General features: G+C 35.6%; 1 protein-coding gene across 2 annotated transcripts in view; it reads left to right on the top strand.

The window, feature by feature from the left end:
- The window catches only part of MAN2A1 (mannosidase alpha class 2A member 1), a 167,201-nt gene that overhangs the window by 81,893 nt on the left and 66,267 nt on the right, over window positions 1-19,041 (top strand). For both annotated transcript variants that reach the window (XM_081826471.1, XM_081826470.1), the window contains exons 9-12: window positions 953-1,155; window positions 4,191-4,373; window positions 8,895-9,009; window positions 10,218-10,285. In XM_081826471.1, coding sequence (XP_081682597.1) covers window positions 953-1,155; window positions 4,191-4,373; window positions 8,895-9,009; window positions 10,218-10,285 — 569 coding nt within the window. The remainder of the gene's footprint in view (window positions 1-952; window positions 1,156-4,190; window positions 4,374-8,894; window positions 9,010-10,217; window positions 10,286-19,041) is intronic.

The raw sequence follows: 19,041 nt of genomic DNA, 5'->3' as shown, positions 1-19,041 counted from the left end.
GCCCGATGTGGGGCTTGATCCCAGGACCCTGGGACCATGACCTGAGCCAAAGGCAGATGCTTAATGACTGAGCCACCCAGGCGCCCCTGTTTTTAACTGCTCTTATTTTTCTGCCACATTGAATCAAAGTAGCTTTTAGTATCTGTGTGTGTATGTGTATCTGTGTGTGGTAGGAAACAACAAAAATAGCATCTTAATATTCAAAGAAATACATTCCCTGTTAAATTCTCTGTTTATCTCTAAAAACACTGCCTTTTAATATCTGTTTACATGGTGTGGTATAATACTTCTTTTTTCCTTTGATTTATGGAATAGCTTGGGCTCATAAGAATGGATTTATGTTCTGGTAATTTAAATCATTAGTCAAAAGACCTTTTCATTTGAGCAGTCAACCTTGCAGTTCTTGTCACTCTTTGTGTTTTACTTCTATTCAATGTTACCTGCTGGTAGAGAAAGTCCATTTTTTTAATGACCTGCTGTTCTTAAAGTCTCCCTTATGAGAGCTCAAGCAAGGGGGATGGGGAGGCCAGGGGAGTGTATGTGCATATGACATATGAAAATACTTAATGGTTAACCAAACTGTATGTAAATGTTTTATTTTTGCTGCTTCCTCCCATCTTTTATTCATCTCTGAATTATTCTATTCCCTGACCCTTGCACACTTTGAAATTCTGGAGATTGGTAAGGTGTTTTCAGATCCACAGATTTGTATATCTCAGTAGTTCTTCTAACCCCTTAGGGATGTAAGTTTTATTTTAGTTTAATTTGGGACCTGATGCAAGTGAAAGAGCTACTGTATATTTTTCCCCCTGCTTTTGAGTTTTGTAAAATCTGAGCTAGAATTTCATCTTAACTGGAAAGCGCATCTTAAATATTTACTATTAACTTTTCCTTTTAGTGCTAGAAGTAATTTTAAGGTAGAGATGAATAAGTGTCACTTTTTTTTTATTAGATACAGTTTGGGACTTTATCAGATTATTTTGATGCACTGGATAAAGAAGATGTAACCATTAGAAAGAATAGCCAATCCATGTTCCCTGTTCTAAGTGGAGATTTTTTCACTTATGCTGACCGAGACGATCATTACTGGAGCGGCTACTTTACATCCAGACCCTTCTACAAACGAATGGATAGGATATTGGAATCCCATCTAAGGTACAAAATTTACGTTTAGAAAGCTACATTAATTATTCACCTTTTTTATGTGATCATAGCACATAGCATAGCATAGAGTTTTGCATAATATACAACATGTATGCAGTATTGGGATGTGTTTAATGTAATTGTGAAATTTTAATGCAATCAGAGCTATGTCTCCAGTGCATAATCAGATTATTACATGGGCTTTTGTTCTGAAAAAAGCAGTTTATCTGATTAGACTTTCTCCTGTATCTTATGTTTTTTATGTTTCTAATTAATTACTGGTATTGTTTGCACACCGTGATAATATCCAGTGGCATTGTTATGTGTGTCTGCAGGTCAGTAGCCAGACAGACTAAATTGCTGGAAACGAGCAAGGGTCACAAGGAACAAATAGGGCCTCTCTGTGGCTAAAATGTGGGCCTCAAAGTACACAGTCTAAAACTAATGTATTTTATATGTGGGAGAACTTCAGAGGCTCCACCTCAGTTCTTATTTATTTGAAACATATTTCTGTAGGTGTGATTCTCTGCTTAGAAGAACAAAACTTGAAAGAGATGAGAACTGATGGCGGCAGAGTGATTGGCTGAAAAAGCACAGTGACAGGGAGAAGGCAGAAAAGTCAGGAGAAAACAAAAACGCTCTAATCAGCGTTGTCCAGTAGAACTTTCAGTCACTGTCCAACAGAACTTTCTGCAGTGGTAGAAATCTTCTGTTTCTGTTTTCTGCACTGTTTAGTATGGCCACTTGCCACATGTAACTGTTGAGCACTTGAAATGTGACCAGTGTGGCTGAGGAAGTGAACTCTTAATTTCCTTTAATTTGAGTTGATTTAAATGTAAATAAATAATCACACGTGGCTAGTAGCTATCTTTGTGGGTCCTGTTGCTTTTTGGTAAAGATGAACCACCCTGGGGGCTCCTGGGGCTCTTTCTATGTGTGTGTAGCATGGGAGCTTAATTCATTTTCATGATGAGTTCACTTTCAGCTTAGTTCAGATCATGAATTCATGATGATTAATTTTCATGATGAATCTCAGTATTAAAAATAAAAAGTCATGTTATATCTACCTTCTTCTGTGTACTGGTAGAAATAGTACATTTTGGAAAGCCTTTTTATAAAGATCATGAATTTCTCCCAGAGTTGTACTTTGGTATAGTAGTGTGTTTTTTTTTATTTTTACTGTTTTGTGCTGTCACCATTATTTCAAAAGCCTGATCTTTGCCTTTTTTTGGGGATATTCACAAATGTGCCAGATGGATACATATTCCTGTATTTGTAATAAAATAGTATTTCTATATTAGAGAGATTGATGCATTTTTGCCCAATAGAATATTAATTCTCTATTATGTTACTCTAAACTACCTATGATAAAAACAGAGAAAGTACTAAGTAATGTAGAGATTCTTTTGGACTACTGCACTTTTTTAAAAGTGTCAACTATTTTTTAGTGACGAAGAGTTACAAATATTGATTCAATTTTAATTTATTGAACATATTTAAGGTGAAGTACTTAGTGTGAGTAATAATATATTTTGAAAATTCTGCTTTAAAATAAAATGACAAAAAACCATATAATAATTACAAATTTCAAAATGTAATCAACTTACTTGAAAATAAGTTTATTGTCTGATTATAGATATTTCATCTTGATGCTCATTTGTAAAACATTTGGATAGGATAGAAGAGTATAAAGAATAAAATATTTTTTAAACCCCCTTTTTACATTTTGGGATATCTATATGTATAGGTACTCTTTGCAAAGCCAGGAATATGTGCTATGGGTATAGATGAACATATATACACAATTTCTTTAATTCAAACTTAGTGTTTCTCCTGCCATGAATTTTAGAAAGATTAGAATTTAAAGGCAGAGATTATTTAGTTTCCTCTAATTATTTCAAAATTTAAAACAATTCTTTTTTTTTTTTAAGTACTTTAAATTTATCCTTTTCCTTATATTGGGATACATTTTCAAGCTGCCTTGGTTTTCTGTCCATCCTTCTTAATATGTTTGGCATAAAGAACCTTCTTAAACTTTTTACTTCATCAAGCCATCTCTCTTTTTTTTTTTTTAAGATTTTATTTATTTTTAAAGATTTTATTTATTTATTTGACAGAGAGAGACACAGAGAGAGAGGGAACACAGCAGGGGGAGTGGGAGAGGGAGAAGCAGACTCCCCGCGGAGCAGGGAGCCCCATGTGGGGCTCGATCCCAGGATCCTGGGACCATGACCTCAGCTGAAGCCAGACGCTTAACGACTGAGCCACCCAGGCACCCCAAGCCATATCTCTTTTTAAAGAACTTTTTCGAAACCTGTCTTGAACCATATCCTCTGATGAAAAAAATAAAGCATGAAAATGATAAGTCCCCATATTCTTGCTCAAAAACTACTCGTAAGCCAAAGTGTTTTTTCTTTAAAATAAACGAGAAGCGACAGCATATGTTTTATCACCTTTCAGTTTATATTGTTACTTTCCCTCTAGTTGTTGAATGTTCTCATTCAGCACGGAGACTAGCTGTTGTCACTGAGCTGTCAGGCCATCGCTTTCTGCCTCTCCTTCACTGTTAGTCTCCCACTTATGTGACCATTTCTGCACCATCTCTCCTTTAATGTATGTATGTGAGAGTGAATGGCTTTCTGGTGATGAAGTTCCTGGTATGTGTCTGGGCTGATCTTGGAGAGAAGAAAGGGCAGCAACCATTATCCACTTTTTACTGCTGTTTCGAGGTATTTTTTTTTTTTCACTATGTTATACATAAGTACACCTGTCTTCGCTGCCAGTGGGTACTGGCTTCTTTCCAGGACCATCTAGAACAAGGGTCCTTTATATCAATTTAGACATGATGTTCTCTGATGATTGATAATCTAGATAGATGGATACCTAGATGGTTTTATAGGAATGTTTATTATCAATATCTTTTTTATCAATTGTGCTGAGATGTGGATTTTTTAAAAAACGCATTTAAAAATTGTATCAGTACCACATATTTTAAATAGTAAATGTTTGTTTTGAAATAAGAATTAATGACTGTTTTATACAATTAGGGCTGCTGAAATTCTTTACTATTTCGCCCTGAAACAAGCTCAGAAATACAAGATAAGTAAATTTCTTTCATCATCCCATTACATGGCACTGACAGAAGCCAGAAGAAATTTGGGACTATTTCAACATCATGATGCTATCACAGGAACTGCAAAAGATTGGGTGGTTGTGGATTATGGTACCAGGTAATATAATTATTAAAAAGTGATTATAAAACAATTTTTTTAAATTTTGGGTCACAGGCTTATATCTTTGATGAAATTGTTAATGTACATCAGACCATATCAATAATGACATCCCTTATAAGTATTGCTATAGAAAAACAACATCAATATTCAAAGCATTTTTCAAGAATTCTATTGAGAATGTACTAGCTGTCCTAACTTTTTATTGCAGTGCATTTCTGCAAATGGAGTAGTAAAACATTATTATAAAGCTGATTCTGTTTTCTCCCAAGTATAATGTGGTAATTGGGGTTACCTTGTTGACCAGGGATTTGGTATCAAATAAATCATAGCTATAATCCAAGGAGATAAAGAGCCATACTTGATTGTATAGCAGTTTAATTTCATCCTATTTCATATCCAGTTGTTCTCAGCCTAGAGGATAGCCAGGAAGTAGAAGAACCTAGAAACTTTGACATATATAGATGATATAAGGAATTGGGATGAGAAGGGTTGGCCTGGGTATTGATATCAAAGCCATCTTCAACTCTTAGAAGGTCTGTGAGATGAGTGAGGGAGGGGAAGCTCAGTTATTTTCACATTGCAGGATTGGAAACAGTGAGTACAGGCTTTAGCTCAGAACAGCAGGAGACTTTGTAAATAGTGCTTCCCAATAATCAAAAGGCTTACCTTTTGTGATAGTGAGATTTCCATCATCATGCCCTAGTTTGGGTAACCATTCATTAGGATCATTGTAGAGGAGATTCCTATGTTGGGGAAGGAGTTTTGACTATTGTTTCATTATGGCTTAGTTATTATTTCTTCCAGATTTTTTTCCTATCAATAATGGTGTACTTTAATAATATTTTAAAATTGTTAAAGTGTGCTCTGATTTTCTTATAATACAGATTTAAGAAGTGAATCTCTTTTTTTTTTTTAAAGATTTTTATTATTTATTTGACAGAGAGAGACACAGTGAGAGAGGGAACACAAGCAGGGGGAGTGGGAGAGGGAGAAGCAGACTTCCCGCAGAGCAGGGAGCCTGATGCGGGGCTCGATCCCAGGACTCTGGGATCATGACCTGAGCCGAAGGCAGACGCTTAACGACTGAGCCACCCAGGCGCCCCGTGAATCTCTTTTTTTAATAAATGCTCCCTCCCATATGTTAAAAGTGTATACAACATATAAAGTCAACATTACAGATTGATCCACAACTGATATCACTAATCATTATAAGTGTTAATTAAAATTTTAGTTATAGTATTTTGACTGCCTTTCTAGATATTTGAAAAACAAATTCTTGAGGTTTCATTAGTTGACTTGAATCCTTGAAAATATATTCATGGTAGCATCTTGAATATCTTCTCAGTTTTCTTGTAGCAAATGTATTTGGCATCTGTTGAGGTTGAGCTGGGCTTAAAATGGAAAACATTCATTGGCTGATAATGATAATTGGTTTTTCTCCCACAGAAGGCATTTTTTAAAATAAGGTCAGATCCTCCATTTTTTCCTTTTCACCTGCTCCTGTCTTCTTGGTTTATTGAGTTTAAAAGTGAGGCTTATATTCAGAAAAGAGTTCCAAAGAGGAAATGAAGAAGTCATTCTCCTATACTGTCTACTTGCTCTCTCTCTGGCTGCCATATTGAAAGAGACTTGGGTACAGGTCATTGAGTTTTTGCAACTGAACATTTTCTATCTCATAACCTTTCCAGAAGGGCTGTCATTAGTTCCTCCATATGTTTGGTTATGCTTTTAGCTTATAAAAACATCACCATACAAAATTGCATCTAGAGAAAAAAGACAATAATTCTCAAATTATACTTGACATTTGTAAATTTGCTTTGCGAGCACTTCACACTTCATTGAGAAGTCATACACAATTATCAAGTCATTAGCATAGACATTTTAAGTAGGAAATTTCAAAACACAAGTTAGAGAGTTATAAACAAAGAGGCAGCTAGCATTGGGTGCTCTCTTGTTCTTAGACTGTTGACTGTTTATTCAAATGTTGGCAGAAGTGTCCCTGTGAACAAGTGTATGAGTTAAGGATTGCATTTGGCTGCTAGTAATAACAACTTAAAACTGAATAAATCCTATCCTACTTATTTTTATGCCACGTGGAAGAAGTCTGCAGGTCCCCAGTTCAGGTATAGCAGCTCTACAGTGCCGACAGGGGTCCAGACCCTTCTAGCTTTCTCTTCTGCCATCCAAAGGTGATTCTTACTTAGAGTACTGCTCTCAACAGTAGATTGAATGTTTATATAATTATCACCTGGAGAGCAAGAATACATCATGGCTATTTGAAGGTTAATTCTAATCATGGCATGAAAAAATGAATTAGAGGGGGACAGTGTTTGTGATGGATGTTCAGCCTAAAAGTGGATAATGGGGCTATGTGCAAGAGAAGAAATGGTAATGAGATCAGTTACAGAAATATTTAGAATTCTGCCTATTTCTATGTTGTAGTTAAGGTAGGTAGGAGAAAAAAAATGAACAAAGGGTAAGTATGAGGGCCCATATGTATAGATCAAACTTCACTGACAAACATGATAGTCTCTGCCTGAAACAGTAGTAATGATACCAGAGTAGAAAACTGATTTCTAAGTGATGGTCCGGTTCAGTGATAATAAAATACGGGCATGTTAGAAAATTAGAGGCTCTGGGAAATCCCACAATGATGAATTGTTGAAACATTAAAATTTTGCTTTACCCATTGTTTCCCAAACTTATTTACTGTGTTTAGTCTTGTTTTGCTTTAAACAGAATGGCTTTATGCATCCTGAGAAAGCATTTGGGGAATACACTACCAGTACTTAGTGCTTACCTCGTTAGAAGACTGTGCATGTGCCTTTAGGATACAAACATTGATGTGTGGCATTCCCTCAGTTTAAGCTCCAGTGCACTGTAATACATATAAGGTTTTAGCTGATGGAGAACATGACTTTTTTTTTTTTTAAAGATTTTATTTATTTATTTCACAGAGAAAGAGACAGTGAGAGAGGGAACACAAGCAGGGGGAGTGGGAGAGGGAGAAGCAGGCTTCCCGCTGAGCAGGGAGCCTGATGCGGGGCTCGATCCCAGGACCCTGGGATCATGACCTGAGCCAAAGGCAGACGCTTAACGACTGAGCCACCCAGGCGCCCCTTCTTTTTTTTTTTTTTTTTAAAGATTTTATTTATTTATTTCACAGAGAGAGAGACAGTGAGAGAGGGAACACAAGCAGGGGGAGTAGAACATGACTTTTATTCTTCAGGTTCTGACAGCCTAATAAAGATCGCCATATAGATAAAAATAAACTTAAATCGAGGGGCTTGTTCCTATAACTGAATTGTAGTCATTCATATTGTCTTTTAGTCTGGTGAAAACACTTGTTATCACCTAGGAAAACATTTGAATAGACTAAGAAACTTAGCTGGATGATGGCCTGAACTCACATGCAGAAGACTTTAACACTATGTATGTATAACACATTTGCATAGTTAATTAACTTACTGATTGTGATCACTTACATCTTTGAAAGTAATCTCAGTGCTCTGCAAAAAGAAGTTATTTTTAATTCTCTTAAACATTTTTTTGTCGTTGCATGCCAACAAAAATGTTCTTAACATGTAGGTCCAAAATTGCATCCTGTATTGGGGAAAATAATATAATCACTCTATAAACATAATAGATTCAATGGCTGATTGAAAGCATGTTTAGCCAAGTTTTTCGACAGATTTCTGCAGTGGCTTTACTTAGGGTTACCTGTTCTATAAAGCTTTAAAGAAACAAGATGGAACTTGAAAAAAAAAAACCTTCAAATTCTTTTCCCACGTGTAGTGCTTCAGCAATAGTTGATACTGTACCAAGATTATATTCCAGAATTGATCTTGAGTAGGTTGATTCATACGCATCTCTTTGGTTCCTCAGACATAAAAGTACAATTGGAATACAATTAACAATTTTAATGACCAAGAAAAGTAACAAGGAGAAAGACAATTTCATTATCCAGACCTGTGAAAACTTTCTCTTTTTTTGAACAAGAACATGAAACTAAAGTCAACAAAATATTTATTTGAAGTTTTCAGGAATTTGAGTTTTTTGAAGTATGTATACTGAACGAATATTCTTGTGAGTGACAGTTAATCTCATGCTTTCTTTTGCTGTTTCAACATTTGTTAAAGAATTTTCTAAAGTAAAGGACCAAATCACTTTTTTGGTAACAAAGCCTTAAAGCTATTGGAGTGATCATGTTGAATATTCTTAGTATTTGGCATGATACTTGTAGAAAGTATCGGTAGTTTGATTAAGCTTACACGTTTCAGGTGTATACAGAAAGTTTTCTATTTTAAATGAATCCTTATTAGTGAAATCTTTTGACTAACCTTTTTTTCCTAAGTACTTAGTTCTGGGCAAAGAAGAGTCAGTTCATTATAGCTTCATTATAGGTTTCACTTTGTGAATACAGGATGATGGTGGTTTGGCCATTATTAAAGAAACTGAAAATATTGTATACCGATGTTTGAATTGCTTCTCAGACCAGTAAAAATTTTTGGTTCACAGACTCTTTCATTCATTAACGAATTTGAAGAAGATAATTGGATATTCTGCACTACTTCTTATTTTGAAGGACAAAAACTCGTACAACTCTTACTCTTTTGATAACCTCCTAGACATGGTTAGTTGCTACCTTTTATATTATCATAAAAATGTGTGATTCTTTTGTTCTTGGTTCAGAAAAGGGGGGGAGAAGCTGAGTGAAAAGAAACCTTGAAAAATAGTGATTTCCTTATACATGATTTGAAAGAATTTGTATCATTTTATATGAAATACCTATGTGTTCTTCTTTCCTGTAAGTGTGTCTGTATTTGATTTATGGTGTATATTTTGTTCTGACTAAATCTAAGCATGAAAACTAATGAACTTCATTATGTGGAACATACGGCTTTGAGAACACTATTAAGATGATACTGTAAGGTAACTAGACATTGTAATTAGTTATTTTGCTTGGCTTTAATTAGAAGCCCCTGAATTGTCTTCTGGTTTCAGGATGAGCCCATGGAGCGCTGTGAGCAGTGCTCAGATGTGTGTAACAGCAGAGGAGCAGTTGAGGAATTGAAGACTAGCTATTAGCCCCACCTCTGTACCTGATTGCATGGGCCTGAAAAAGTTGCTTAACATCTGTGAGCCCTCATTCATTTATCTGTTAGATGGGGTGATTCCTGCCTTGGCTTGTATCGTGGTTAGGATCAGGGGAGCCAATAAAACAGAACATACTCTGAGAGGAAGAATATACTCTTCAGCAGCAAGGAAGAACAGTGGGAAAAAATGGGGGATTGCAAACCTCTTTAGACTTCGATTTGGCAACTCAGATGTTTTAAAACTGTAATATTTTATCATTAGAGTCTATTGTGAGCCATAGGCTTTGAAATATTACATGTAATTGGAACTTACACATCTGGAATCAGAGATAGTAAGTTCAGTATTTTCATATACTGATGTTTGCAATCAAATTATGGTTACATATTTTCATGTTGAAGTAAAAAATCCAATAAATGGACATACATTGCTTAAGGATATGAAACCTGTGATACAAAGGTAAAATAGTGAAACTTTTTGCAAAATGATCTTTAGAACTTTGATTTACTTGGTTCCTAATTGGACTCTTTTAGTCCGTGTAACACATGCCGCACTGAAGTCTAAAGACACACCCATAAAAATGCACACACACAAGAATTACTTATTTTGAACTTTGATGGACCTTTATGTAGCTAGAAGGAGGACACCATTGTGTCCTTTTTAGGATTTTTGTAAGTACTATTACATAGCTAGTTTTGAAACTTAAGTTTTAAAAGTAAAATAAAAAATTTTTGTTTATTTTTACAGGATTTGAAACAAAACTCACAAGGTTCTCTACCACAAAAAACTGTAATAACACTGAGTGCAGAGCCAAGGTAAACACATAATTTCTCATACACTTTGCTACTGTTCTGACTTGACTTTTTTGCTTTTCATGTTTCTTTTCCCTAGCCAGGATATACTTTGAGGCAGTATTTTGTTTAATAAATTTATTAATTTAAAAAAATTTTTTGAAGAAATGGATTTTTCTCCCATGACTGTCATGTTCAATGTTAATAGTTAACACAGTGTTTGATACATTAATTGCTGAATGAACAATTATAACAATATTTTTTTACAGATATTTGGTATGGGATCATAAATATGATTTATGATTATGTTCTTTCTTAACCCTTTGTTAACTTATCTTTTCATTGATCCCTGATCCCATTTTTAAAATGAAGGAAGAAACTTAATTATGAAAAGTTCCTACTATAAATTGTTTACTAGATAACTGTCATTGTGCTGGCCAGACTGTCTCATTTTGGCATTGTGGATTTATGTTAAGGCAAATGGGAAGGGTGTTCAGTTGACCTGAAAATGGGATGATTAATTGGTGGCTGCCTCTGATTTATAAAGAAATGTTTTGTGTTTTTATTGGTAATCATTTAACCAAGTCTTCTGTTTTAAATGACCAAATATCACTAGGTCAGTACCCACTATCCCCAGATACACACTATATTCTTATATAATATAACTTTTTGCTATCTAAATTGAGAAATTTAGTATGTACAAATTGTAGGATAAAAAAATAATTGTAAAGGATAATTCATGATTTTAGGTATTCTTTATTAGAATTATTTTAAAATAAATGGAATCAAAGTATTACAGAAAATTTACAATTGCTAATAAAATTGACATTTTGGTTACTCAGAAAATAAAGCCTTAGTTTGCTAAATCTCTTCAGGAAGTAGAGACTTAAAAATGTATACAGCTCATACCTTAGAACAAGAAGACAGGTATTTTTTAGTAACACTAAAGTAATGGTAAAGAAATCCTACATTTCTTTCTTTTGGCCAGAAAAAGAAGGGATTAACTGGAAAAGACAGTTTAAGTCTCAACTTTGAAGTCCTGTTGCAGGCTTAACAGCTTTCAGGTTGCCAAGTCATAAGAGAGTAATGATACTCCCATTACAAAATGTTTTCTTTGTCTTAAAATATGTAATATTTTGATGTAGTTGAGGTTGTATGGCTGTTCCTTAAATATTTTGCCCCTAATAAACTCTGGTATTAGGCATAATCCCCCTTTTTCTATTTTGGTAGGGGAAGATCTTTGTTTCTGCTGACTGTAAGAATGCCTTATGCTTGCTATAAGTAATTTATGCCCCTTCCCCACCCCATTAGTCTTCCTCTGGGTGCATGGTAGGGTGGGTGGGATGGAGCCCTAATGGGTTACAAACCCTATGGCTTTTCTTCTTCCTCTATTGTCCTTGCTTTAGCCAGGAGTAAGTGGTATTTTAGCTCTACTTATGCTGGAGGAAGAAAGGAGATCCAGGTGTATTAACTAAGAAGAAATATAGTTTGAGCTTTAATATTGAGGAGTTTTAATTATACATCAACGTAAATAGCATTTTTGAGACTATTAGTAAAATGATTGCTTTCTGATATTTCCCTTTAAACAGTTTGTATTTAAATAGTGTTCTTCATCTTAATATTACTCCTTCACAGTTCTTTTCTACCAAATGTCAGTGCTACTACTGTTTCCGTAGTTAGGTGAATTGGGAATACTTAGGATTGTCAAGTTCTTATTTGTATCTTTATTATCTGTTTTGTACTTGAGGACCTCATGAATAGAACTACTTATATTTCTGGTTTTAATATCTATATTTTACTTGTTAGCCACAAATAATCTGAGCTGATCTCTCAACAAAATCAGAGAAGAATGGAGGAATGACAGTGGCCTTTAAAATGGAAGAATTTCATAGTTTTATTTAGCAGATACTGGAAGTGATATCATTGCACTTCTCAGTCTTGAAGTTGAAAGTTTCAGGAGTATGGTCATGAGTCTTTCTCATGTTCTTCATGAGTCCCTATATAATGATCTAAGGCTTAGCATTATTTTGGCGATAAGAATAATTCTTGTTTGAGCAACAATTTATTAATCTAAATAAAACATGCATTCTCAGTGAGAGAGACATCCTCCTTAGGAGGGTAAAAATTGGTTCTTGGGGAGTTTGAAAAAAAGTATTTTTTTAAATATATAAAGCATAAAAATAGTACTCAATAGTACAATAACAGATATACTTTTAAGTGTTGTATTAAAATTGTATGGGGGGATGATTAACAAAAAATGTCTAAAGAGTCTTTAAGGAGTTATGTGAAAAGTCTGAGAAATACTGATCTAACTCACACAATTTCATAGCTGTTTTTTTTTTAAGTTTTTATTTATTTGACAGAGAGAGACACAGCAAGACAGGGAACACAAGCAGAGAGAGTGGGAGAGGGAGAAGCAGGCCTCCCGCTGAGCAGGGAGCCCGATGTGGGGCTCGATCCCAGGACCCTGGGACCCAAGCCAAAGGCGGACGCTTAATGACTGAGCCAGCCAGGCGCCCCTAACTCACACAATTTCAATAATACATGTAAATGAATTTGATCATGCTGTTTGGCAACATTAGTTATAGCTATAACCTAACATAAGTTAGTTTGGGAGTCTTTAAAAAGGAGTGGCTAATCTGCTCATGGGGATGTGGTACATACCTGTGAGCCTGATTGAGTTCACAAGGTTAGGTAAGCTCTATAGTATATGCATTCATAGTCTTTATGTGGAAAGAAGGTATAATTGAGAGTTAAAAGTTAGGGCACCCTGAACAAGTCATAAATTTTCTAGCCTTAAATAATCCTTGAATGTACCGAGGTGTTTCTTTTCCTCCAAGGCCCAATTGTAAAAAAAACTGTAGTACAAAGATTTACAGGATTAGGGACGTGGAGGACATAGAGGATGGAAGGTAAAACTCCTAGGACAGGCAGGGATTTCAGTCTTCTTTCAGTGTTTGGTACTTGAGGCAGGATGGAAGCAAATATCACCGCAGCACAGGCCGCCAAATCATGTGTTTTGACAACGTGTGAAGGAACTTTTTTTTTTTTAATGTGGATAATTTGAAATGCCACGGAGTATACAACTAAAATTGCATTGAGATAACTTCTGTAAATCTGAAAATTTAATTTTTCAAGTAGAAAACTTTTAGTTTGAGAGCAATTTATTCAAACCCATTACAGATTTACCATTAAGTGCTTTTAATGTTTAACAAGGCGTTTATTGGTAAGGGATTTTTGGCCAGAAAAAAGAAGGGATTAACTTGAAATGAAACCACCAACCATGTGGAGACACAAAAGAAGTCCTTGTTTTCGGGGCTTGGGTGACTTTAGAGTATCAAACAGATATTAAAAGTACTCAGTTCCAGAAAAGGCACTCAGCACCTCCATTGTCATGTGCTTGTTGTAATGGTTCTCCCTGATGGCTGCCCAGCACCTCTGATTTAATTTCCTCTTGTTTTCTCCATGTGTGCTTTCTTTTTGGATCCTAATCTTTATTAATAGCATCATTCTCTTTTTGGTTGTCTAGGTGCTGAAAAATAGTCTTTATATGGAAAGCAGGTACAATTAAGAGTTAAGAGTTAGGACACCCTGAACAAGTCATAAATTTTCTAGCCTCTAGAACCCACTTTGACTTCTACCTTTTCTTGTTCTTTTAAGTTTCATCAGCTGGAAAGTGTTTTGGATTTTCCCCTCTGCTCACCTCTGACATTCTTCGTCTCCTGTCTTCCTGTTACTTTCCGGTTTTAAGGCCTCTATTATGATTTTTTTTTTTAAATGTTTTACTTGAACTACTGCAATGACTTCCTGCTCTTCTGTCTTCAGTTTCTCTCTGCCCCTAATTTATTGCATGTAGTTGTCACAGGAATCTACCCATAGCGGAACGCAAGAAAGACACCTGGGTGGAAGCAGCAAGGCTTCTAGGACCTAGCCTCAGAACTCCTAGAAGGTCCTTTCCACTACATTCTTAGTGAAGCAAGTTACTAGCGTCAGCCAAGATTCAGGGGGAGGGAATTATTCTCCATTACTTGAAGGGAATGATGGCAGTCATCTTTGGAGACGGTCTACCACAGTTTATCCACTGGCCACTACAATTCACATACAATTCACCATGTGCACAATATTCCACCTCCTCCCACGATGCCAAAGTGCCATCCCATTATGGTACTGGCCCCAAATTTTCATCTAAATCAGGTCCAAAATGACTCAATCATGTAACTGGGAATTGATGTTTTCTTATTTCTCTCAGTATAATAATTATTTGAAGTTAATTCTGCTAGATTGTAAACTCCTTGACAGTAGGAACTATTTCTTTTATTTATTTCTCCCACCATGCCTGTGGAATTACAGTCAACATAGTAAGAATTGAATAAAGACTTGTTGAAATACAATTAATTACTGATTGAAGAGACTATTAAACTTCAGACACCAGATATGCGTAGACATTCTATGTGAAGATGTGGTATCCTGGTATATCTTCTCTCCAAATAGTTCTTTCATCTAATATTTGGAGTTTGGATGCCAGAGGGCTTCTGAATACACTAAATAATACTACAAGCAAAAATAAATAACAACTCAAAGCTTTGAATTTGCTCAACATTTGGACAACTGTTCATTGGAGATTTTAGAGTTTCATACCATGGGACCTGAAAAATTTTAGGTTGCCTCTCAGCATCATTGCATTCTTACAGAATTACCTTTGTTGAGATTGCTTTCTTGAAGGCTCTTTAGAATGGGTGGGTTCAAAAGATATTCCCAAATATCTAAATGAGTTGACCTGATCAGATGACTTTTTTTCTTTTTTAGATTTTATTTAAATTGAAGTTAGTTAACATACAGTTTATTATTAGTTTCAGAGGTAGTATTTAGTGATTGATCAGTTGCCTATAACACCCAGTGCTCATTACATCAAGTGCCCTCTTTAATGCCCACACACAGTTACCCCATCCCCCCCACGTCCCCTCCAGCAACCCTCAGTTTGTTCCCGGTAGTTAAGCATCTCTTGTGACTTGCCTCCTTCTCTGTTTTTATCTTATTGTATTTTTCCTTCCCTTCCCCTATGTTCATCAGTTTTGTTTCTTAAATTCTAGATATTAGTGAAATCATGGTATTTGTCTTTCTCTGACTAACTTATTTCACTTAGCGTAATACACTCTAGTTCCATCCACATTGTTGCAAATGGCAAGATTTCATTCTTTTTGATGGCTGAGTAATATTCCACTGTGTGTGTATGTATGTATATATACATACACATCTTCTTTATTCATTCATCAGTGAGTGGACATTGGGGCTCTTTCCATGTTTTGGGTACTGTGGACATTGCTGATCAGATCAGTTTTTACACACAAGACTTTCTGTTGTTGCTGACTTAGAGTATTTGCCTGATTCTGCATTTTGTGTTTTTAATGTTGTTATCACAAAACATTCTTCTCACAGTAATTATCTATTAGTGTAATGGAATTCAAGACTTTAAATCATTTTTTCATGTTACCATATCATCAGTGTATTTTTAGACCAAATCACACTGTATCTAATCTTCCTACCAGTTGTTTAAACGTAAGTTTTAAATGAAGTAACCAAATTCACAGCCGTACAGTTATTGTTTGGAGTGGAATTTCTAGGGAAATAGAATTCTCACCATTCAGATTCTGGCAGTGTTATTTATTATAATATAGACCTGGTAGAGTCATTTATAGCTCAGGAACTGAGCTGAGATTCCGCTACTTGAACGAAAGTGGTTCTAATCTGAGCACATGGCGTCTCCTGAGAGAGCTGTGAACGTCACGATGCACCTTACTTTGTACCTGGTGGTTTTTCTTGGGGGAGCTGGAACAGTGTTAGCAGTGATAACTGTGATGAGTAGTGTAAGAACTGTGCTTTATTGCTCATGGATCGTAACAGTGTGAGCTCAAATCTTGTCATGCACTAGAAAATAGTACAGAAATGTCTTCACATTAGTTAGCAGAAAAACAAATGTACAAAGTCACAGAGATTGAGGGTTTCTGTCCTTGATAATGAAGGGCTGCCTTTTAACATTATCCCAAGGGAATTTAAAGTAATAATAGAATACATGATTTGACTAGGATTTGACACTCTGGATCCTCTGCAGGTTCTGTTATTATGAGAGACTTTAGAACTTTTCTTTTAATGGGGCAATTGTTAACTGAGAGTACTGGAGACTCTTAAAAATAAAAAACTGAGTTCTAGTCTAGTAGAGGTCTGTCTGGGTATTAATAGCATAGTCTATTTAAGAGTTAATGCTCATTACTGGTTTTGAAGGCGTTCCTAAACTCTCCTCTGAGATGCTTTTTTGTTTAAGTATTTCTTGCTTGTGAAAGGTGTTTGTGTGTTTTCATCTATGTTGCATCTGAGTTACATTTTATTCATTTTGACTTGTTTCAAGATATAGATTGACCGGTTCTCCAATTATCCAGAAACACGTTTCAGCCTGTGTGTAATGTGGGATATTTTTAGAAAGGATGTCTGACCCAAAAGACTTGAGTAGAATATAGTACATTACTTTAAGTAACCAAAAACTTCCTAGGGAGTTGGAGATACTTTCAACATGATAGATTAGTTAATTTTATGTTATAACTAGTTTTAGAGCAATCATGTCTGGATCACAACATCAAATAATCTTACCTGGTGTTTGCCATTCTAAATCAGTCATTCGCAGGCTTGTCTTTTGCCTGACTTTTTTCAAGGAGATATAAAGGTCTCTGGGGGAGAGAATAGAAAAGGCCCTACCTTTCCCACAACAGTCTCCCTACCCTTAACATTTCTATTTATTTTATGATATCAGAAATGATGAGTATTAATTCCAGAAATACTGTTTCAGCCTTACATTGACTTAGATGAATAACACCTATTCTATGAAAAAACGAAAAGTTGACACTTTGTTTTATGTGATGGCAGACTAGGGACTCTGAGACTGACTCTCTCAATTTCCTATTAAAACTCATGAAAACAAAGATGATGATCAACAATCAGAGGAACACCAAACCTTGGTTTGACAGTCAACCTATTGCCACAATTTAAGATATCCACAAACTATAAAGTTGATCAACTGGACTGGAAAATACAATTACTCACTGACCAGTGGTAAACAGTTAGAAATAATAGCTACATTGCAGGTCTCTAGAAGCAGGTGTGGAGATTGATTCCTTTTCCTTTTTATAATGTCTACCCCCAAAGCTTTGAAATTTGTGTACCTACCACCTAGAATAGAGAACTAATATTTTAATACAGGGACAGGGCTACTTTTTGAGGCTGTTAAGGAGATAAAGTAACTATTCTTTTTATTCTCTCTTCCTAAGATTTCTGTTAACCAATCTCCATTTAATTGGCCAACTAGATCAACTGATTCACTCCATTCTTTTCTGTGCCCATGATAGCCTGACCTTGTCCCTAACAGGCCACTAGCTAGGGAAACTGGTACAATTCTCTCCCTCTGGTCTTTCCGTTGAATTGTATGATTATCATGAAACAATTATTTATTCCCAGATCAGTTGTTCTTGTTATTTTTCTTGCACAATTTGATTAATTTTTATTGAACTGATGAATTATACAAAAAGATTGTTTTTTTTAAATGAAGTTGGGTTCTTTAGAAATTTTCAACAAATGTGAGTCACTGGTGAGATACCTAAAAAAAATTGGGAAGAAGTCATAAAGAGGGCGCCTGGGTGGCTCAGTTGGTTAAGCGACTGCCTTCGGCTCGGGTCATGATCCTGGAGTCCCGGGATCGAGTCCCACATCGGGCTCCCTGCTCGGCAGGGAGTCTGCTTCTCCCTCTCCCACTCCCCGTTTGTGTTCCCTCTCTCGCTGTGTCTTTCTGTGTCAAATAAATAAATAAAATCTTTAAAAAAAAAAAAAAGTCATAAAGATGTAGAAGCAGTCTGTACTCATATGGCTTAATATTTTTTCAAGTGGTGAAATTCTTGGTCTGCTTTAGAAAAACCTAATCTGGAAACCATACATGATTAATCACATGCATGGTTATGCAGAAAATATGACACAGGACTCCAGTTAGTGGTCCCATAGTTAAACCAGAAGCTTTGCTCTTAATATCAATAGATTAGGAAATGTTATATATATAAGTATATATAAAACATATATGAAAACATGAATTATTAAGTCATATGTGTGTAACTTAAAATTGTACTACCTAAACTTTAACTTTCAAGTCAACTTTATCTCTTTCAGTTAATAGGTCTATGGCCAGCCTTAATCACACTTAAAAGAGGGCTTCCGTTGTGTCTGTATTTCACAACCAGTTTGGAGACTGAATCTGACAGAAATAAAATAGACAGGTGCAGCCACTCTGGAAAACAGTATGGAGGTTCTTCAAAAAGTTGAAAATAGAGCTACCGTACGACCCAGCAATTGCACTACTGGGTATTTACCCCAAAGATACAAATGAGGTGATCCGAAGGGGTACGTGCACCCCGATGTTTATAGCAGCAGTGTCCACAATAACCAAACTATGGAAGGAGCCAAGATGTCCATCAATAGATGAATGGTTAAAGAAGAAATGGTATATATATGTGTGTGTGTATATATATACACACACACACACACACACACATATACACACATACACACACACACAATGGAATATTATGCAGCCATCAAAAAAAAAATCTTGCCATTTGCAACGACGTGGATGGAACCAGAGGGTATTATGCTAAGCGAAATAAGTCAATCAGAGAAAGACATGTATCATATGATCTCACTGATATGAGGAATTCTTAATCTCAGGAAACAAACTGAGGTTTGCTGGA

The sequence above is a fragment of the Leptonychotes weddellii genome, chromosome 7, assembly GCF_054177405.1.
Source record: "Leptonychotes weddellii isolate Sample4059 chromosome 7, ASM5417740v2, whole genome shotgun sequence".
In the NCBI taxonomy this organism is placed as follows: domain Eukaryota; kingdom Metazoa; phylum Chordata; class Mammalia; order Carnivora; family Phocidae; genus Leptonychotes; species Leptonychotes weddellii.
The sequence above is the reverse complement of the archived record's forward strand: the minus strand, read 5'-3'. Positions and strand labels throughout refer to the sequence as shown.